General features: G+C 46.1%; 3 protein-coding genes across 3 annotated transcripts; all 3 read left to right on the plus strand.

The window, feature by feature from the left end:
• Positions 1-382: 382 nt before the first annotated feature.
• On the plus strand, positions 383-3107 carry LOC121617654 (G protein-activated inward rectifier potassium channel 3-like). The gene is made up of 3 exons (XM_041952855.1): positions 383-577; positions 1260-2463; positions 2911-3107. Exons 1-3 carry the CDS (start codon positions 383-385, stop codon positions 3105-3107), a joined length of 1596 nt encoding a protein of 531 aa, XP_041808789.1.
• A 789-nt stretch (positions 3108-3896) lies between these two features.
• Positions 3897-14552, plus strand: pom121 (POM121 transmembrane nucleoporin). The gene is made up of 13 exons (XM_041952193.1): positions 3897-4468; positions 5793-6002; positions 6769-6918; positions 7184-7264; positions 7390-7561; positions 7650-7738; positions 7812-7891; positions 8353-8474; positions 8578-8677; positions 8934-9203; positions 9340-10824; positions 11821-11925; positions 13081-14552. The coding sequence occupies exons 1-13, from the start codon at positions 3897-3899 to the stop codon at positions 13179-13181; spliced, it is 3537 nt and encodes a 1178-aa protein (XP_041808127.1). The 3' UTR covers positions 13182-14552.
• Positions 14553-15406: 854 nt separating this feature from the next.
• tbl2 (transducin beta like 2) lies at positions 15407-21124 on the plus strand. The gene is made up of 7 exons (XM_041952674.1): positions 15407-15579; positions 16226-16347; positions 16569-16753; positions 17605-17756; positions 18966-19092; positions 19400-19552; positions 20115-21124. The coding sequence occupies exons 1-7, from the start codon at positions 15447-15449 to the stop codon at positions 20572-20574; spliced, it is 1332 nt and encodes a 443-aa protein (XP_041808608.1). The 5' UTR covers positions 15407-15446; the 3' UTR covers positions 20575-21124.
• The last annotated feature ends 702 nt before the right edge of the window (positions 21125-21826 follow it).

Consider the following 21826-nt stretch of genomic DNA (forward strand, 5'->3'; position numbering starts at 1 on the left):
ATAATCCCTACATGTGTAATAAACTGAAGCAGTGGCTGAGACACTGATCAGTCCACTTCAGTCTGATGAAACCTTGTGTTCTGCTGATGAAGGAAATAAAGCAACATTTGCTTCTGGCACGTCATCATCTGACGTCCGTAGTCGTATCTGTGGGAGTCTCTGGGATTTCTTCTCAGGAGAAATATATGAATAATGGTTTGAGTGTTAACTGTCTAAATGATCATCGTTTTATGTATCTCCAGTACTTGCTGCAGCATTAGCTGGCAGAGAGATTTAGCTGCCATGTAGCTCAGTACCTGAAAACTGACATATTTGATGGGATTCGATTTAATTTTGCAGAAGCCAGACGTGAAGGCTGATCAGCATCTTGAAGACCTCAGCAATGATCTCTGCTGCGATGTGCAGCAGAGAGACGCTGCAAAACGTTCAGTGCAACAGTCACATCAGGAGCCCCGTCAGGGTCGAGCCTCGCAGAAACTCCATCCCCCCGACGCAGACCCTCAAAGCCAAACATCTGCTGGCATACCTGCCCAGGACGCAGCCCGAGTCCATCCATCACACCGCTCACACTCACCAGGTACAGCCGTCTGTGATGCCCCCCTCCACTCAAAGCGTGTTGTGCAGACTGTTTTCACTCTCATGTGCTTCTTTTTGGTCACTTTAAACCTCAGGTCAACCAACCAATCAGGACACAGGATGCAACTTTCACTGGTGTCTTAAACCTCCAGTGCACAAACACCGAGAATGACCCTCAGTGAAGTGACTGTTCTGTGCAGCAGCACAGTTACGTTAACTTTAGAAATATTTGTACCTTAATAGATTAAGGATTTTTCAGCGAGGTCAAAGAAATTGATGTAATAGAGAAAATTAATTGATTAAACATTATTGTGGAATTTCAGATCCAGATTCAACTGAATATAATTTGGATGCTGAGACCAACTCAGGTCTACAAGGTACCAGGAAACAGGGGACCTGTAAAGACCGCCACTACAAGCTAGTGATCCAGCACACTGAGCCCCTTTACTCCTCCCAAATGAGAGCGCTCCAGTGGATTCATCAAAGCACCAGTGCCCACCTGTAGGACAGATCATAGGTCACAGCCCCTGGTCTCACAGACACCTGAACATGTGATAGTTTATAGTTTAACATGGCCACATGAGAAGAGTCCACAGGCACATTGTGCAGGAGGCCTCAGAATGAGATAAGCTTCAATAGGAATGCCTTTTGTGAATATTACGGACTGTTTTCCTTCATTTCAGGTGATACCTAAATCAACTGCTTCTTCCATGATGACCTCAGAACGAGCTTCTCTCATCCACAACTTGCACAATGCTAACTGCTCACCACCATCCCAGGAGGTCTCTCGCTCCCAGACCCAGACTCCCTGCAGCCAGTCCTCTCAGGCTCTGACTCTGACCAAGCAAGAGCCCCCCCAACAGCACACTATCTCAGAAGCTGCTCTGGAACCAATAGAGGAGACCCCAAAGCCTCAGCGTTCCCATCGCAGCAGACACCTAAAGCGTTTCAGCTCCAGGTGGCAGTCGAGAGGCTCCACTGGCAGCAGCAACGCTCCTGTCTCTGCGATAGAGAGGCTGGCCATTGCAAAGAGTCACAAGAAGCGCTGCAAGCTGCTGGGCGATGAGGACTCATTGCACATCATTGCCAGCAATCAGCGCCAGCGTTATGTCACCAAGGACGGCAAGTGCAGGGTCAACCTGGGACCTATTGCAGACAAGAGTCGCTTTATCTCAGATATTTTCACCACATTAGTGGACCTCAAGTACCGCTGGTTCCTTCTCGTCTTCACTATGTGCTACATTCTCACGTGGGTGGCCTTCGGTGGAATCTACTTCTTGGGTGCCTGGCTGCGTGACGACATTGCACACGTTCACGACCCGCTGTGGAGGGCATGCTTCGAGAACGTCGACAGCTTCCTTTCAGCCCTGCTGCTGTCACTGGAGAGCCAGAGGACTATTGGGTATGGCTCCAGGATGGTGACAGCTAACTGCCCCGAGGGTACGATGATCCTGATGGTCCAGTCCATCCTCGGCTCCATTATCGACGCTCTGATGGTGGGCTGCATGTTCGTTAAAATCTCCCGGCCACAGCAGAGAGCCCAGACGCTGATCTTCAGCAAGCACTGCGTCATCTGTGAGCGCGACGAGAAGCTGTGCATGCTCTTCCGCATTGGTGATCTGAGAGAGAGCCACATGGTGGACGCCAAGATCCGGGCCAAGCTGATCAAGTCCAGGCAAACCAAGGAGGGCGAGTTCATCCCACTGGAGCAGTCAGAAATCAACCTGGGTTACGACACCGGGGGAGACAGGCTGCTCCTGGTGGAACCTCAGACCATTACCCACGTCATCAATGACAGCAGCCCCTTCTGGGAGGTGGGAGCCGAGCGTTTGAAGAGGGAGACCTTTGAGATCATTGTCATCCTGGAGGGCATCGTGGAAGCATCGGGTTTGTAGAAGTATTTTTAAGCTTTGTGCTGTCCTCCAACTAGTGTCTATCTAAATAAAATGGTCCGACAGCTTCGAGGTTTGATTATCGGATTATGGCCAGTAAACAATTTGCTCTGACATTAGTTGCTAATCTTGCCATATTAATCTTATCATGCTACTTATTATTTCCTTTAATTTAAGATACAATCTGTTGCATCTGTTGCTGGTTTAAGATACAGAACAGGCCCAGTGGTACGTGCTTGCTGTCTGAAAGTAGCTTAAATCTGCGTTTTTGAAAAGTAAATTTTTCTTATCAACACTAAAAAACAAAACTACAGAGAGTTGTTTGAAAAGCTCTGTTCTTATTGGTCAAAAAATGTTGGCCTTGTGTGGAACAAAGCCCAGAAAAAGATGGGTTTTAACATGTATAAGATAATAACGTGACATTTACATTGTTGTGTTGCAGGTATGACATGCCAGGCGAGGACATCCTACACAGAGGACGAGGTCCTCTGGGGCCACCGATTTGAGTCGTGCATTTCCTTGGAGAAAGGAGCGTTTCGTGTGGACTACGGTGCATTTGACAAAGTCTTTGAAGTCCAAATGTGCCGGCTCAGCGCAAAAGACAGGAGCACAGCAAAGGAAGAAGAAGCCGTGTTGTAGAAAATGTTGGCTCAACAAATGGTTCTTGTACATTAACATCATATACGTATGAGTGACTTCAAGTGGTTGTGATATTCCCTGACAAACTACAACAATCATACTTCATGAATTTAAATATCAGGAAATCTGAATTTCTGTTGTTCTGTTGTATGTCCTCAGTTTTGCTCTGTGTGTCCTTATAATGACATTTAATCTATGTTTCATTATGAAATGTTTCATGTTGGGTTTAAATAATATTTCGAAAATAAAAAGCCTGAAGGGTCCTTGCTCACCATCATCTTCTGGACCTTTCAACTCCGGTAGGTTTAAATCCACAGTCGTCGTTCAGAACATGGAAGTGGTTCAGACATCATGTAACATAAGGATGAAACGCTAGTCCTGTGATGGTCACAGTAGTGTTATCAGTAAAATACTCTCAAGTACACATTGTACAGCAGAATGGTCACTATCAGTATTTTGTTATTACATAAGTCATTGCTGCATAAATATTACTAATGCATAAACATTTGGTAGTAAGTGGCCACACATGAGTGTAGTACAGTAGAAATTTAAGGAAGCACAAAATGAAAGTTCTCAATTTCAGTACAAAGACTAAACTTAATAAAATCATTGGAGTAACTCTACAGTTACTGAATGTAGTTCAGGAAATTTGTGGAAAATATCTTTGATCAGTTTCTCTTGAACGTGACACACACTCCAGCCCGGTAGGTGGCGCGGATTCATTTAAATGTCGAACGTCTGAAAATTCAAAGAAGAAGAAGTAGTTTCAGAAGAGCAGCATGATGGGATATGCGAGTCCTCCGGCGGCGCGCTGCCGCCATGTCACCTAGAGAGAAACATTTAGCGCTTCTCTCTGCCTTAGGCGTAGTTAGTTTTGCTCTTTATTATATTCCTACTTTTCTTTACGCGACTTTACTTCTTGCAGTTTGTTGTATTGTGTGTTACTATCACAGCGGAGAACCGTTTCCCGCCAGGTTGGGCCTGAATCCGCGGGCTGGGCTTAACGTCCCAGCCGTGTTTCGTCGCTGGTTGTGGGGTTGGGGGGTAACCGGCGTGTCGGTGGCCGCACGGGTGAGAACCAAGACTAGCAGAAACAAAACCGAGCTCCGGGAGTCCGAGGCGCACTTCAGAGAAAGGTTCGGTGAAAGTGCCATCTATCGGAGGGAAACCTTGGCAAGTGACTCATTTCTTTTCAGCCCCCGGGATTTCCTCATGGGGAGTTACATCGGGAAGCCCGAAAGTCCAACCGCTGACTCTGGGAGGCCGAGAGCAGGGAGAAACCCCCGAGAGCAACTGCGGGAAAAACTGTCCAGACCCAACCATGCTGTCTATACCCCGAACAGGAGGCTGTCATTTGCTGGGTACGTTCATAATCAAATCGCGCTATAACGTTACGAACGCACGCGCTCAGTCCGCGGAGGCGGAAGAGTTAGTGACGTCCGGACGGAAAGGTTCAAATTCTTGGCGGGTTTTAATTATTAACACCTGAGCCTTTGGAGGATCTTTACACAAACACTGTGATGAACAGACATGTTCCGAGCAGATGCCTCCTGATGATTCCTGTTCGAAGATAATAGCACCAACATTATCGTCAGATTGTTTCTAATATAAATGTAATTCAAAGATGGTTCGTTTACACAAATAACGATATCGTCAAGTTGTGAATCACTATAGAAAGTGGAAATTTGATATGACAAACCTCGCCTCGTCTGTTTGGCTGTAATTTGGTTTGTTCACAATGTTGTGACATGTTTTTAAAATACAACAAATCACCTTTTCACTACAATGATAATACACGATCGTCATGGACTTACTTTGTTGTCTCTGGTGTCCACATAGTCCTGAACTTTATCAAGACTGAGACAGGTTCAATGTCTGATACTAGGAAATGAGAGCTAATAATAGAAACTTTAATCAATACAGTCTACTCTTTTTTTTCAGAAAGCAGAGATGCTAATAAAGATTTGATGGAATCATAGACTCCCAAAATTAAATTCATCATCACTAATAAATGTCATTAATTCTAGTCAGTGGTTTAACCTTTCTGTTTCCCAGCAACACCACCAGGAAAAGTCCTGAACTCATTTTCTGTAGTCAAAAGTTGCCATCTGTCCATGTAAGTGCACTTTGTTGTTCCACTAACGGGTCATGGGGGGGGTTTGCCCTCTACTCACGTCCTGTGGCTAGAAGGTGTAATGGTCCTTAGAGGCCTCTGTATGGAGTCATAAGTACAGCTGACACTTTCAGCATGTTGTGAGACTGTGTGGTCAACATGTCCTGCATCATGTAGCCTCTCCACTCGAGCCCTGAGGGGAGGAAAATGTAAATGTGTTTTGTTTGTTTTTACCTGTTATCCAGCAGCAGGTTGTAGCTTCAGAGGACCTGTTTCTGCAGCCTGCCAGCAGTGATAAAATGTTTACTTATCATCATTCCTGGCAAACAACAGACATTTGTGGCATCACAAAATATGTTAAAAAATGCAACCAGGTGCTGGATAACAGGTAAACATCTAGTTACTTTACCTCAAAGGGATGCGTAAGGAAGGCTTATGACTGAATGTAAGAGGCTGCTGAAACAACAAATGAGGCAGTGTTTATATAAAAAAAAAAATCTTTGCTGTGTGTTCATTGTTGGATGCAGCTAATGTGTTTCTAACCTCGCATTAATATTGTTTTTTCTCCACAGGGAGCCACTGGGCACAGTGGGAAGGTTCACCATCACCCCCCAGCGTCACTACCCCCTGCAGCAGCCGGGTGTCTCCTCAGTGGGAGTCCTCCCACCTGTAAAGTGGGATGGCTTCAGGAAGAAAAACATCCTCAGTCCCCGTAACTCCCCGGCCGTCCTCAGCCCCGTCACTGTGAAGATCGCCAGGCCCGACCACCACAGCAACCCCAGGTCTGCATCTTACCAGTGTTCCTGTTATTTTGTCCGTTATCTAGAAATACGCCACATACATGGTGTTGGTTCACCTTGAGTCAGATAATCCATCTTGGGAGTCATTTCTATCAGCGTGTAGCTGTTTTGACCATGCAACTAGAGCTGAGTCAGCCAGTTAATCAGCAATCATTTTGGCAATTATTTATTTATAATGAAAATTATAATAATATACTAATTTGTTTATTAGAAAAAAGGCCAAGCTGGTTTGTTGGTTCCAGCTTCTCAAATGTGATGATTTGCTGTGATCTTTCTTCTTCTGTTTTATATCTTTTGATTCAGGACTGTTGGTTTGCAACAGTAATTTGGGTTCTGGGAATATCCTTCACTATTTTTTAAAGAATTAATAAATCAGTTTAAAAAGAACAGATTGTTTGTCAATGTTCAGACATGGTATCCACCGAAATGGATTACCTCCATACTTACTGTTAAACCAGTTTAACAGCACCTGAAAGCAGCGATCATCTCGACGATCACAAGGTGGAAAAGTTTACAGAGAACTTTAAATGCTTCCAAAAAGACAAATATTCTCCATCCTCACTTCCCACAGAATTGTATCCTTGTGTGTACAGCAGTCATCCTGTCTTTAAGATATTGGTGTTAAGTATCTTTGATAAACTCACAGACTGTGGTGGACCATGATTTGTGAGTTGTGCTCTGCTGTGTTGTGTGAGCGTTGACATGGAGCTGTGGTGTCACCTGTTTTTTTTGGTTTGCCTTTTTCTAGTTTGGACCATCTGAGCTGCGCAGGGCTCCCCAGGGCCCCTGCGGACCCCTGCTCCAGAGAAAGTGTCCTCAAGGTGTTGAAGGAAAGCCGCAAGAGAGAAGTGGACGATGAGGACAGGAGCTTCACAACTGAGCAGAGAAGCAAGAGAAGGTACGAAGCTAAAGGGGGGGTGTGGAGGGGCCACAGCACTGCGAGCAGCTTCTCCGCTGACGTAGTAAAAGTAGCATTGACCTGGTTAGCAAGGCTACAGAAAAGTAGCTTATGGATGCCTGTTACTGTCTGTGTTTGTCTCATAATCCTCACCTTACATGGCTTTAGAGATGTCTTCATCTGCCTGTTGTGTGCCACTCAGGACTTGTTTCATTCGGTCAGTTGAAGTGTTCTGCATGTTTCAAATCTATTTTCATTTCCCAAGGCGTAACGACAGCGGAGGAAGTGCACACTCTGCCTTTGGGCCTCTTTTGCCGAATGGAACACCATCACAGCTGGTCCCTAAGTGAGTTGAACTTCTCTGAAGAGACATTGTGTTGTCAGTTTTCCTGGCCGTGTATTTGATGCTGTGAAGGCCGTAGCGTGGCGTGTAAGTTTCGAGTGGTGTCTGCTGTCTCTTCCTTCATCCAGGCCGGGAAGCCTGAAAAGAGGGATGACCTCACTGATGGAGGAGTCCATCTTGAAGAGGTCTCGTACATCCTCCATCAGCTCTGGCAGCGGTGTCCATGCCCCAAGAGGAACCCCAGGCACCACGAGAAACCCAATCCACAGCTCCTACAGCTCTTCCCTCGGCCTCAGCCAGGTAACACTCGCCCGCTGTGTAACAGTGCACATTTCCTGCACAGATGAAGTGAAGTTGTTGAGCTTTCTTTCCGTGTTTGCCTTCGCAGTGGAAGAAACGGTCAGCACCCAGTTCTCCTCTGTCCAGCCCGGGATCATCTCGCTGTCAGACTCCAGAAGGAACCTCAAAAAGACCCAGGTACGTCTCTGCTGGTTTCCTGCTTCCACCTTCAGTCTGCTAGTACAGGTTTTAACTGTGGTTTCATCACCAGAGAGGACGACGGACAGTCTCCCAGCACAGCGTCCTCAGTGAGGTCGGACCAGGCGGCCTCTGAAAAGGCACCTGCAACTTGTAAGTCTCATTTCTGTCCAGTGTCTGTCTTGTGTCTTAAACGTCTTCAGGATTACAAGTGAAGCTCTGTGCATCAGTTTATGAACATTTAAATCAATAATTAAAGCTGCACATAGAGGTGACTTTCATTGATCAGGAAGCAAACCTCTCTGTCGTTGATGTGACGTTAGGCTTCGACATTAGCATTCTAGTTAGCTAGCATTTTGCTAACATTAGTTAATTTAAGATGTGACTGTTGACATAAAATGCACCTCGAGCAGTGTGTTATGAATGTGTAGTTGCTGTGTACCAGGGATGGACATTTCAAGATAAAATAGCATTTAATATTCACTGGAAACTTCTTCAGCCCTGAACTTCAGCACAACTGTGATTCTGCTCATTGAAGGCAGGATTTTACTGTCGACACTGTTTTGTGTTGGATTCAGTCTTATTGTCTTTCATATGATGATATGATGTTGCAGCCAAACTGACTCCAGTCCCCAAAGTCCCAGTGACTACCTCGACAGACTCTACTGGTAGTGGTGGGAAGAGAAAACGGAAGATCCAGCTGGTGTCCAGCCACCGGAACGATCACATCTCTCTGGTAAGGAGCTGCTACGTTCACAGAAACCCTGGTTTCTGCTGTACAGCTGCGTGTTACAGTGACCTAGATTTCAGTTTTGCTCTCGGTGCTTGTTGATTCGCAGCCCCCACCTCCAGAGCTGGGCTACACCATCACTGTGAAGGACTTGGACGAAGAGAAAAAAGCTGCGATCAGCAAGATCCAGAAGGTCCTGGAGACGCCTGGTGAGTAGAAGCAGCCGATCTTCACTGTGATTCACGCTGCGCTGTTAGCCTCCCTGCTCGCATGCAGACGCTCATGCGCTAAGATTGACAGGCCGCCATTCGTTGTTCCGTTGAACCTTGAAATCATATCCAACTCGAGGCTCGACCGTCGAGTCGCTTCAGCTTTCTGCAAATGTATTCTGATTCCCAGATGTCTGATTTAAACTGCTGGAACAGGGAAGCTCTTCACTCTGACCTTTCTGTTGTCCTCGTTTAGCCCCAGAGCCAGAGAAGTCTGTCTCTCCCCCAGCCGCCACCTCCACCCAGCCCGCCTCCTCCACCAGCTCCACCACCACAACCACCCTGAGCAGCCTCCTGGCAGCTCCTCTGCTCGCAACCTCCAGCTCGGCCATCCCAGTCATAAACCTGGACCCCGGCCCAGGCAGCAGTGTCAGCACAGCACCTGCCTCCAACCCGCTGCTGGAGGCTCTGAAAATGAAGAGCAGCGGTCCAGCTAGCTCCACGTCTGCCGCCAACACGACTACAGGTACGACCACCGAAGGTGTTTCCAGGCTCTGAAGTCATCCTGTCGATAAACAAACCTGTGCAAAGTCATCTCGCAGGAGATGTGACGGTTTATGTTTCACAATTCTGACATGTTTTCCTCCGTCATTGGCTTGTAGCATCTGCATCAACGACACCGGCTCAACCCTCCGGCTTAAACCTGGCGGCTTCGACTGCGGTGGCCCCACAGCTTCCTCCTGCCCCCCAGCCTCAGTCCTCCTCTGCCAGTGTGGAGCAGCCGTCTGCCTTCACTCAGGTGCTGGGCCAGGTCTCCAAGGCTTCCAGCAGCACACCTGTAGCAGGATCAGGCCTGTTTGGACTGGTGAGCCAGCTCAGCGCCCCCGCTGCTTCCTCAGCCTCTATCCCGGTCACAGCTACTGCTCCAGCCAGCAGCGCGGGGTCAGTCAGTAACACCAACCCTCTGCTGGCTTCAGGGTTCAAGCCCATCTTTGCCGTCACCACCACCTCCTCAGCTACACCGACCGCAGAGAGCAAACCTTCTGTCCGAAATTTCAAGCCCATCTTTGGAGAGGCTGCTGCTGGTGCTGGCTTTGGAACGCCTCCATCCCTCACCACCACCTCCACCACCACCAACAACAACAACCCCCCAGCCTCTACAGTTTCTTCAAGTAGTGTGTCCTCAGTGTTTGGATCAACAAGCAGCACCACTGTTTCATCAGTCCATAATCCATCAGTTTTTCCTGGTATGACCAACACCCCCACAGGCACAGCCTCCACCGGCTCCATCACTGCCAAGCAGCCCACAGCCCAGCCAGCTGTGACATCCTTCTTTGGAAACTGGTCCACACCATCTACAACAAGCACCAGCTCAGCTTCAGTGCAGGCCCCTAATACAGGGAGCACATTTCAGTTTGGAACTGCTACGACCACGACTGCAGCTGCAGCTGTGCCCGCCGCCGCCGCCACCACCACCTCCAGCAACAGCACCTTCGCATTTGGTGCCACGCAGCCAGACCCTCAAGCTGCAAACCAGAAGGTGTTCACCTTTGGCCAGGCGGCACCCGGCCAGAACACAACCACTGCTTCGTTCGGAGGCTTCGCCATGGCCAGCACCGCCTCCACCACTGCCGCCGCCACCACCCAGTCCACGTTCACCTTCGGAAAGTCTTCGTTTCATGCGCCAGCAGCGCAACCGACCTTCGGCTCCTCAGCAGCACCGCCGCCAAAACCGTTCACCTTTGGAGGCAGCGGAGCCTCGTCCACACCTGCCTCTAACCCCGCCCCACCCCCTTTTCCTTTTGGTTCAGGTGCTACCACCACATCATCCAGCTTCGGGACCCCAGCTAAACCAGCGTTTGGAGGCGGCTCCACTGGTTTTGCTTTCGGCGGCACCGCCACTCCCGCGGCCGCACCGAACTTTGGTGCAGCCACCCAGACTCAGAGCTCCTCCTCGGCCACCTTCACATTTGGCAGCGCTGCTCCTCAGCAGGCCCCCCCTGCCCCTGCTCAGCCTGCACCCAGTGGATTTAACTTTGGCGCTGCTATGCCATGCCCCCAGTTTGGAACACCAGTCACCAATAACCCCGCACCGCAGATGGGAGGCTTCAACTTTGGGGCTGCTGCTACTGACAAACCAGCTTTTGGTAAGAAAGACAGATGTGCTGTTTGTTGGTTTATACGTTAAACTCGGTTTGAGAGCTTCAGCGAGACTTCTGAAAGAGTTTTCAGCTTTCACAATCTTCAAGCTTGGTAGAGTTTGTCATGTTTCAGACAGACGAGTCCTCTGAGGCTTCAGTTTACAGGAAGCCTGCGTGTTCTGAGTCGCTGCTCTCTGATTATCAAACACGACATTTGATTAAGTGCAGGTGGGAAATGTTTCTCATTTCAGGTTTGACAGTTAGAGTCAGAATCAATTCTGGACTCAGAAGGTAGAATAGAAAAGAGCAGAAAGTGGATCTGTTTTCCAGTATGATGGGTGGGTCTTAAGTCCAGCATGTGAGAGCAGGCAGCTTTTTTATTTGAAAACAGTATCCAATCCAATCCAACTTTATTTGTGAAGGACTTTAAATTAAACAACCAAGGTGGACAGAAAAAAATGAAAGAATAAAATACAGTAAAACATACGAAATACTTGAACCTAACACCATTGCATTGGACTAGAGCTGTCCTATCTAGTCTGGTTGCGCATGAACTGATGAAGCCTGCTCGGATGAGAGGTGAAACGTCTTCTAAGACAAACTGACGAGGTCCAGTTGCGAACGATTGAATGCCCTAAAGCTTACAATGACCTGGATGAATGAGAATATTCACAGTAAAACAAACAAACAAAAAAAAACAATAAAACTATGAATAAAGAATGGAATAAAATAATAAATACATTCAACATTTCAAGGTATCAAAAGCCAGGGATAAAGATGGGTTTTCAGATGGGAATTATCTGCAACATGTTTGTCTTTTCACTGCAGGGAAATAATGAAACGTTATGATACCGACGTCCCTCTGAGTAACATTTTGTCTTTAAAAAGTCTGAACTCTTCATGCAGTGTCATCATGTGTTGGTGGATTGCTGTCCAGTGCTGTTCAGTGGTTTAGCCCCGGCTGGTGGTTTGGTTTAATCCTGTGTGCTGTTTTCTGTGCAGGGACGTCAACCCCATCCTTTGGCCAGAGTGCTGCTGCTGCTGCAGGTCCCATTCCCTTCGGAAGTCCTGGAACTCCGGTCCAAGGCTTCAGCGCTGTTCCTTTTGGTAGGTTGTTACTGCTGCACTGATATCTGAACCCCGCTGAGCAATTTATTTAAGAGTAGCACCGCTAACCTGCTTCTCCACAACCAAAACCTCCTGCTGGTTCGCTGGTGGAGGCGTGGAGCCGCAGCAGCCGGAGAGGTTTGGTTTGCATAAGCTTTAAAGGATAACTTTCATTTTTTGAAACCTGGACCTTATTTGTAGCATTAAATACACCCATTTACTCCCCCAGACAACTTTGGTGGCATTTGGAGTCGTTTTGAAGAAATTAGCCCCAGAGGAGCGGCGCGTATATCCGTATAATGCGAGTACTCTGGGCATCCATGCGCAGCCTCTATATAACGCATAATCTGCAGAAACCCGTTCATATTCCAATATTTTGTTCTGATATGCTGGTGCTATTCCCCTCTGAGCCGGCGGTGGACATCCGGCGTCTCTAGACAACGACCTCTGACGTGGATGATGTCATTACCGAGCCAGCCACAACACGGCTGACTCTGCGGCGGTCGGCTACGAATACGCAATAACGAACCATAGCTGTGCCAAACTACAGCTAAACTAGCCGACCGCCGGCTCAGAGGGGAATAGCACCAGCATATCAGAACTAAATATTGGAATATGAACGAGTTTCTGCAGATTATGTGTTATATAGAGGCTGCGCATGGATGCCCCGAGTACTCTCATTATACGGATATACGCGCCGCTCCTCTGGGGCTAATTTCTTCAAAACGACTCCAAATGCCACCAAAGTTGTCTGGGGGAGTAAATGGTTGTATTTAATGCTACAAATAAGGTCCAGGTTGTAAAAAAACAAAGTTATCTTTTAACGTCACTCAGCTCGAGTACAGCTGAAAACAGTCCGTCAGTATCTGAGGCTGATACTGAACTGGAACTAAACTCCAAACCACAGAGCTACAAACATACTGAGGGAACAAGAACTTGCTCTGTAGTCAGCAGCACAGTTCGTAGTGGTTAGAGGGTTATACGAGTGGGATGAAGCAGACACAACGCAGGGCGTCCACACAGCGTTTTACCATGATGATAACAACACTCTGTGCTGCTACTGTACGCCTAAGATGTTTGAATTTGAAAGAAAAGTTGGCATCAGCCGTCATCTGTGTCAGAAACGACACTTCTAACATGTCCTGTGTTCATCAGGGACTCCGGCGACCCCCTCCTTCTCCATCGGAGCCGGATCAAAGCCATCCGGAGCGCGGCAGAGGCTGCAGGCACGAAGGCAGCACAACAGGAAGAAGTAACCTGCCGCAGGTGTCCAGCACCGCACTTCAGAGGACTTCAGCTGATGCTGCTATGGCTAATCTGGCTAACATCGCTCTGCTATAAACCCAACCTCCCCCAAACAGGCCGCCACCATGCCCTCTGCCTCCCTCCCCTCCTCCAGTGGGTTGTGCTGGCCCCAAACAGTGTTTGCAGAGGAGTTGGAAAGAGCGCACCAGCTCGCTGAGTTAATGCCGCCTGGATGACTACATGACCCAGAAAGGGAACGTAGCAGCGAGGACGCAGGATCCGCAGCAATGTACAATACTTGAAGAGGGAAGAAAGACAGCCGAGTAGTTTGATTCTGAACAAAAGCATATCCAAAGTTCTCGTTCCTTTACAGTACGCGGACACTCCCATTGGTTCGTCTTAAGGAGAAAGTTGAGTCGGGTGGAGACGCGGAGCCTTGGCTCAAACCTTTATTTTTTTACGTGAAGTGCTCACTGGTTTGTATGTTACAGGATATTCGAGTACATAATCTGAATGAGTCTGAACGGAGCGACGTGCACAGTCGATTCAGATGAGGTTCACAACACTGCAGTGTAAATGTAAAGTTATGAGACGTTTGCATTTTAAATTATTTTTTTAATTGGCTCTCTGACCCTGTAAATGAATGATGTGTTTCTGCACTTAAAGGCAACTTCCGTCAATGTCTTACTGTAGGTAGTGCAGACCCTTGTGTTCTTGTTTCATACTCATTGCAAGCATTCCCAGAGTCCCCTGTGGACGGCCTTTTTTTTGATAGTGACTGCCAACACTGATGGAATTAGCAGGTCAGCGTGTGGTTAGGACGACTGCTCTCCACGTGTGCTGACGAACCAAAGCCAATTCTTCAACTTCACGCCTGTGAAAAGAATCTGTGACGTTTATCTCATCAATCCTGAGAAGTGTTTGTTTGTGCCAGACTACCTCTCCTTACTCCAGGCACTGAGTCTGTGTTAATTCAACTACTGTCAGTGCAGATGTTTCTTAGAAATAGCGAGTTTTTAAACATCTGCACAGCAACACATTATTCCCACTTCTGAAATATCACAGTTGCAACAGGTTACACCACATTAACATCAGATTTACTAAAACTACGATCTATCAGATTGGAAACTCTTAATGTTTCTCACTATGATGCAGGAATATTTATAGTGTCTAATGTCTCGGACTTGCACCGTAAGTTGAGGAATTTTAAGAAACGTCAGTAAATCCACTGATGTCAGTGGTCACAGTGATTTTATCCAAATGATTCCTGTTCTCAGTTAGTCACCTCCTCTTGTGAAAAGTGAGCAGATACCTGATGCCGTTTTTGATGGTTAACTTTGAATTAATAAAAACTGAATTTTGGACGTAGATGTTCCAACAAGAACACATTCAACCCTTCAAGGTCTCGTTCTTCTATTTTTCTCCTCAATGTGACTGATTCAGTCGACTTTAGCTGTCTCTCAACTAATATTAAACATGGAGTTTGCACACTGCTGAGCGATAGCTGCAACTGTTAATTATCTATTAACTGATCCATAGAAAATTAATCTGCAACTACTTTAATGATGATTTGTTTTGGTTATTTTTCAAGCAAAAATACCAATACCAGTATTTCTACTTTATACCTAAACTCCACTTTCCACATATCAGATGAAATAATGAACTTTTACTTTTCCACGTTTGTCAGCCAGCTGTAATTTGCAGACAAAGATATTTTTATTATTTGTTGTTCCTGCCTCATTAGTCATCTTATGACCCCTCAGATTTATGTGGTGACAGTTTGAAGGAGGCAACTTCTCCACGCTTCCAAAATATAAAGTACAGTTACAGCAGTAAATGGACATTTCAGTAGTAACAATCCAGTAGTGGAAGGCTGATTAAAAACACAGACTGGGGTAATTTTACTATGCAAGTAGTACTTTTACTTCTAAGTACTGTGCATTTTCTTGAGTAGGATTTAGAGTGAAGAACATTTATTTGTAATAGAGCACTTTTTACATTGTGATATTTGTACTTAAATAGTATGACTAACGTTGCTTCTACCACCCGCCGATCTTAAGCGGATTTATTAGGAGAAATTTAGTTACGTCTTTCTGCGAATGTTCTGAGTCAGTCCATGAGGTGGCGGTAAAGCTGACTTTCTCGGTTTGCAATTAGACAAGTAAATCAAAGAAGAAGAAGAAAAACTCATGAAGAAGGTTTTGACGCATGCGCAGTGGCCCAATAGTGAGTTGTAGCTGTTAGCGTTTCAAAGTACGTGGCAGAACTGTTTCGACATGGAAGTAACGTTAGCCGCACTAGTCGCCTTGACTTTGTTATTGGGAGCACTGGTTATTCTAGTCGCATTAGCGGTGGGCAGACGAAAAGAAGAACTAAGAGAGGAGATAGAACAGGCGGCGGAGTTTGCCGGTAAGAGCCACACTAGCTAACGTCAGCGTAGCCGCAGCGGTGAGCGCAGGGAGGCCGGTGAGTCACCCGCTCTGCCGCTGCCTCTGTGCGGTGTGACAGGCGCGTTGCCTCTGCTGAGTTCATTCATAACCAGCATGAAGAGGACGGCAGCGTGTCTGACGTGAATCACTCACTGGTCGTTCATGTATTCACGTATGAAGCGAGTAACAGAAACTAACGCAACTTTGAGCTACTCTCTGGTCTTGTTGGCCAATCCGCTGATGTTACACTGGGACCAATGGGATGCCTCCTTTCTTTACATTCATGGCCTATTAATTATAGATGCGCAGAGGACCGTTCCTCTGTTAAAGCCTCTGTAGTTATTATACTACAGAGAGGTCAGTCCAGTTTATTTAGAATTTTTACTGAAAGTGCGGGCAACAAAATTACTTTAATGTTTAGTGTCTAATTATTTTATATGTAGAATTAATTACATCGTTGTTCCTATTTCAGAGCTTATGCTTGCAGTCTGCTACCAGATGCTGCCTGGTTATCAGAGACCTCCTCCAGAATGCTTGAGATGTTGGTTAGTTTAGGCCGTGCCATGCCTGTGCTGCACTATCATGAATTCTGGTGTTCTTCAGCGGCCCTGTGTCTTGTCCCTCAGCTGAAGGCAGTGCTGTGAAGGGCCCTGCAGCCAAGAAACAGAAGCAGGAGAAACAGCGCAGCCGTAAGGATAAAGCTTCTCAGCACACTTTCAGCCATCAGCTGCTGGCATCCTCACTGAAGGTAAACCCACACACACACACAGCGACACAGAAAACACACACTTTTATAGCATGGCTGTAGTGGTAAACAGCTCAGAGGTCCAAAGGGGCCCCGTTTCTATTTGAAAATACTCTAAACATCTCTCTCTCTTTAGCTAAACCACAACACAAGCCTCCGCTTTAGGCTGCTTCTCTGAAACCGCTCTTTGAGCGTCTTTGTATTTGTGTCCATGTACTTTTCAGAGCCACAGTGGCAACGTGACGTGCCTTGATTTCAGCAGTAATGGGAAGTACCTGGCGTCATGCGCTGACGACCGCACTGTCCGGATCTGGAGCACCAAAGACTTCCTGGAGCGGGACCACAAGTGTCTGAGGGCCAATGTGGAGCTGGATCATGCCACACTTGTCCGTTTCAGCCCAGACTCCAGGTCCGCCCTTCTCTGATACTGTACTTGTGCTGACCCTCAGTGGCATAAAACATTCCCTGTCTTCCCCCTAAGATAACCTTAATCATAAGTTTAACCAAGACCTAAGTCCTAAGGTCCTGGACCTCAAGGACCTTAACCTGCACGAAGAGATAAAGGAAAGCTTGGTGAAATGATGACACAGTGACCTCATGTGACTAAATGTATACCTGCATCTACACAGCCAGTTAGCTTCTTCACCTCCACATCGACTAAGGCTGCCACCGACTATTACTTTCTGATATTGATTAATCTGTTGATTATTTCTCTGATTAATTGATTGTTTTGTGGCTGATGGGTTATTTTTAGTCTAGAGTTCAGTCAGTGTCAAGTCTGACTAAATATTTACGATCTGAGGTCTCAAATAATCAAACCGGACAAACGTTCCCATACATACAGTGAACAGTATGATTAAATGTAACTGGAAAACACGTAAGGATAAGAATTTCATTTTCAATCGTGATTTCATCTCGTTGTTTTGAAGGATATGCAGAGAAGAACACAGAAATATTCAGTTTACAATGATGTTATTAAAACTGAGAAAAGCTCATGAGAATCAGAGGTTTTGATGTTTTTCTTGGTAAATTATTTAAAAATCAATCAGCTGTCAGAACAGCTGTCGCTTCATTTTCTGTCAGTCAATCAATTGGCCAACTGAAAATGAGCATCAGGTCTGCTTTGTTTGAAGGAATGAAAATGACTTTACCTGTGTGAATGCAGACTGTGTTTTAATGTAGAACACAGCGGTGATATCACTTTACAGGCACGTGATAATCTCACCGCCTCCTTCACCACCTCTCACCTTTTCACCGCAGGGCGTTTATCACCTGGTTGGCGAATGGAGATACCATTCGAATCTTCAAAATGATGAAAAAGGAGGACGGCACTTTAAGCTTTAAAGCTGCGCCGGAGGACTTTCCGCAGAAGCACAAAGCCACCATCCTCAACATCGGCATTGCAGAGACAGGTACAGAACACACGACGTGTCCTCAGAGTCACGTGTGAATTTCTGCTGTTTGTTTGTTTGGTGTTTCAGCCAGTCATCAACACGCATACAGACGTTTGTAGTTTGGACAGTTCGAACTGAAACTACAGGATTCAGTTTCTTTTTTTTTTTTTTTCAACATATGTATGAAATCAGATGAGTCTCGATGATTGAGGGTGCGCAGAAGGATTCACAAATTAATTTTCTCCTGAAGGAAATAATCTGTAGCCTATCAGACGTCTCCCTCCGTCTCAGCCAATCACACGAGCAGAGATTGGAGGATCAAACCAGCTCAGTCACATTAACCTGCTTATTGTAAGTCTGTGTATGCATGCAGCTGGTCAGTAATCAGATTTCTTCAGTGCTCTCGACTCATTAATTCATTTATTTGAACAGATTTTTGACTGTGTGACGGCGTCGTGAGAGCAGCGTGAATCTGAAGACTTGTTGAGGGAGGCTGAGTGTTCGTTTGAGGTTTAGTTGAACTTTGAATGGAATCATTTAGAACATGAGGGTTCATCTCTTCCTCTAATGATCCTCCTGCTCTGCTGTGTGTGAAGTCTTCCTCCTGCTTAAATGACTTGCATCATATTTAATAAATCAGGTGACTGCAGAAAGATGGCAGTGACCGGATGACTGAAACACGCTGAGTGAAACACACTGACTGAAGCACACTGACTGAAACACACTGTAGTAACTTTTCTGACACCTCCTGCTTAAAACCCAAAAAGTCAGAAGGAGTGAAACACACTGACTGAAGCACACTGACTGAAACACACTGACTGAAACACACTGACTGAAGCACACTGACTGAAACACACTGAGTGAAACACACTGACTGAAGCACACTGACTGAAACACACTGAGTGAAACACACTGAGTGAAACACACTGACTGAAGCGCACTGACTGAAGCGCACTGACTGAAGCGCACTGACTGAAACACACTGACTGAAACACACTGACTGAAACACACTAAGTGACGCTGCTGCACCTGAACGAGGCTGCTCAGGCTGCAGCAGCTGTCAGGCTTGTTCAGTATGTCTCTGACTGAGATCCAGTCTGTCCTGGTCCAACATGCCACACACGAGCAGAACTAAGAAAACCCTTTTAAATTGGTTTGTGTGCTGACAGATGTTTTCAGTGTTTACAGACTTTCATGTTTTCCATCTTCTGTGTTTCCTCTCGGCAGGAAAGTTCATCATGAGCGCCTCCACCGACACCAGCATCCACATCTGGGACCTGAAAGGAGAGGTACTGGCCTCTATCAACACGAACCAGATGACCAATTCTTACGCTGCCATCTCCCCCTGCGGCAGGTCAGTCCCTCCCCTCATCACTGCAGACCTCTCTGCAGAGCAAACAGAGGAAACATCTGAAACACATGACAGAAAAGGAAAATACGAACCTCATCGGCTGAATTGCTCGTTTGTTTTTGCTGTTATTCTTCTTTTATATGATCACTGATGAAGGTCAATAACTGTCTTCTTCAATAACAAGAGTTTGGTTCCACGACAGGCGACTGCTGCAGTGTTTCCAGTTATCTTTGAGGGACACGGTATCGAACAGCCTCAGTAATAAGACTCAGGTGATGTGCTTGTGTGTGCTGTTTGTCTCTGCGCTCAGGTTTGTAGCATCATGTGGCTTCACTCCTGACGTGAAGGTGTGGGAGGTTTGCTTCGGGAAGGGAGGAGAGTTCAAAGAGGTGGTGCGAGCTTTTGACCTGAAGGGCCACTCTGCAGGAGTCCACGCATTCGCCTTCTCCAACGACTCTCACAGGTGAGGAAGTTTTCTGAGTACAACACAAAGACAAGCAGCTGCTTCACACGCTGTGCTGGCTGTAAAGAAATGCTGATGTTACTCATGTCTGCTAACTCAATCACAAGTTCGGGGGGAGTTCAGCTGTCAATCATGATGCTGCGCCCCCTCTCTACAACATGACATAACTAATTAAAACCAAACTGATCAGAAAAAATGAGCACTTAAACATACTTCAGTATGATAAGAACTACCTAAAATTACTGAACCCATGTATTTAATGTGGACAGCCAGCCACCAGGGGGCGATCAAGGAGTCTTTCCATCTTTATATGCAGTTAGTGGTCACAAAAAACATCAAAGTGTAAAGTCAGTATGTTTTGGTTTTACCTGGGTTATGTGCAGCCCCCACTGGTTGCCTGGCAACCTCACAGTGATGACAAGACTCCAGGAAGTTACTGCCCCCAATCAAGAAATAGTCCAGCCCATAACGACCAGTCAAACTCAAAGTTGGGTGATGCTTTGACAGTCTGTGTTTGATCGCTGTCAGTGTAACACTGACACTGTCTCCTTCAATTCATCAGAATGGTGACCGTCTCCAAAGATGGTACGTGGAAGCTGTGGAATACAGATGTGGAGTATAAGAAGCAGCAGGATCCGTACCTCCTGAAGACCGTCGCCTGTGCGTCGTCTGAAGGCAGCCTGGTGGCCTTGTCTCCAGACGGCCGGGTGGTGGCCATCAGTGACGGCTGTAACGTGGCCATGTACGACGCCGCCAGCGGCCAGCTGGAGGAGGAGCTGCACGGCGTCCACAGCGGCGAGATCACCGACCTTAGATTTGACATTAACGGGCGCTTCTTGGTGTGCAGCGGCGACAAGGTCATCCGAGTGTTTCACAACGCCCCGGGCTACCGGGCGGCCATCAGGGACATGCAGGACATGCTGAAGAAGGCCCAGAATGAGGCCATGAAGCAGAGACTGCAGCAGCAGATCAGGGAGGCTCAGAGCAGCCTGGACACTGTGCTGGCTGCTCCCGTCGACTGAAGCAGCACCAACAAACCTCTCAATGTGATGATTGTGACTCTGCTGATCCCTTCAGCTCTCCCTCTGCCACCAAATCTGGTCAGGGAGTCATGGAATTTGCATGCAGTTTTAATAAAGAATCTTTTTATGCAAAGATCAGATGGTTTGAGTTCAGATGTTTTTCTTTCCTGCTCCATGTCCTGTAACATCTTGTGTGATCTCCGCCGTGGTTGATTTCTGTTTGCCTTCTGCAGCTTTCTTTTAAAATCCCCTCCAATCAAAATGTGTTTGTTCACTGTGACTTTCGTCGGATGTTTGAGCTTCGCTGTGCAGAGTTTGATTTATGAAGGCTGTTTTCACATTCATCTGCTGCAGGGGGAAAGTTTCTCTGCTCTGATGAAACCTGAGTTTAACACATTAACACTGCAAACTAACAGTGTGATGTGAAACCTTGAGGCCTTCAGAGCATAAACCTGGTTTCTAGGTTTTCAGTGAGAGACGAGGAGTCGATGTAAAGAATTTTTAACAAGATTAAACTTAAATTTTGTCAGACAAATTAACATTCAGCAGTTTTTTTGTGTGTTCAAGTATAAATTCAGTTTTTTGTTTTTCTTAAGCAGCTTAAAATGTGACATTAACGTGTCCAGTATACAGTAGTGAAGGCTGATTTTTGACTTCACAGGATGATGACTGGGTGAAATGAACCGCTGCGGGACTTCTTCTGAGACATCTTCTGACCAGTAGGGGGTTAAAAGTGTGAGTTTGTCCTGAGGGTTATATGTAAAAAGGCCATGAGGTAATTAAAGTTGATGCACATATGGAGCATAAACATGAAATATATTTTACATTAATTTTCTCTTAAAATTTTACTATGTTGTTTTAAAGTGCACAAAAAAGTCTGAATGATGAACATCAACAGCAACTTTCTTAGAAATCTCTAAATTATTATGTTTGTCAAAGGGTAATTTTGATGTTAACATTTTCCTGAATGGAAAACTACAGACAGCTGCAGACCTTTATTCAGTTGACGTAAAACACCTGTGTGGATCCTTTAACAGAAGGTTCAAGGTTTAGCTTTATTTTCATTCGCTGTATCTGCTGAAACACTGAAAATGTATGAACAGATGTTAAAATATTTCATTAGAATAATATAAAAACATTAAAATAGAACAAAGTATTGAAAAGCGGCACTAAAGGGAGAAACATAGAAGAACTAAATTATATAAAGAAGACATACAGTTATGTATGTACATGTTTAAATACACACAAACAT

Source organism: Chelmon rostratus, chromosome 14, assembly GCF_017976325.1.
Source record: "Chelmon rostratus isolate fCheRos1 chromosome 14, fCheRos1.pri, whole genome shotgun sequence".
Lineage (NCBI taxonomy): Eukaryota > Metazoa > Chordata > Actinopteri > Chaetodontiformes > Chaetodontidae > Chelmon > Chelmon rostratus.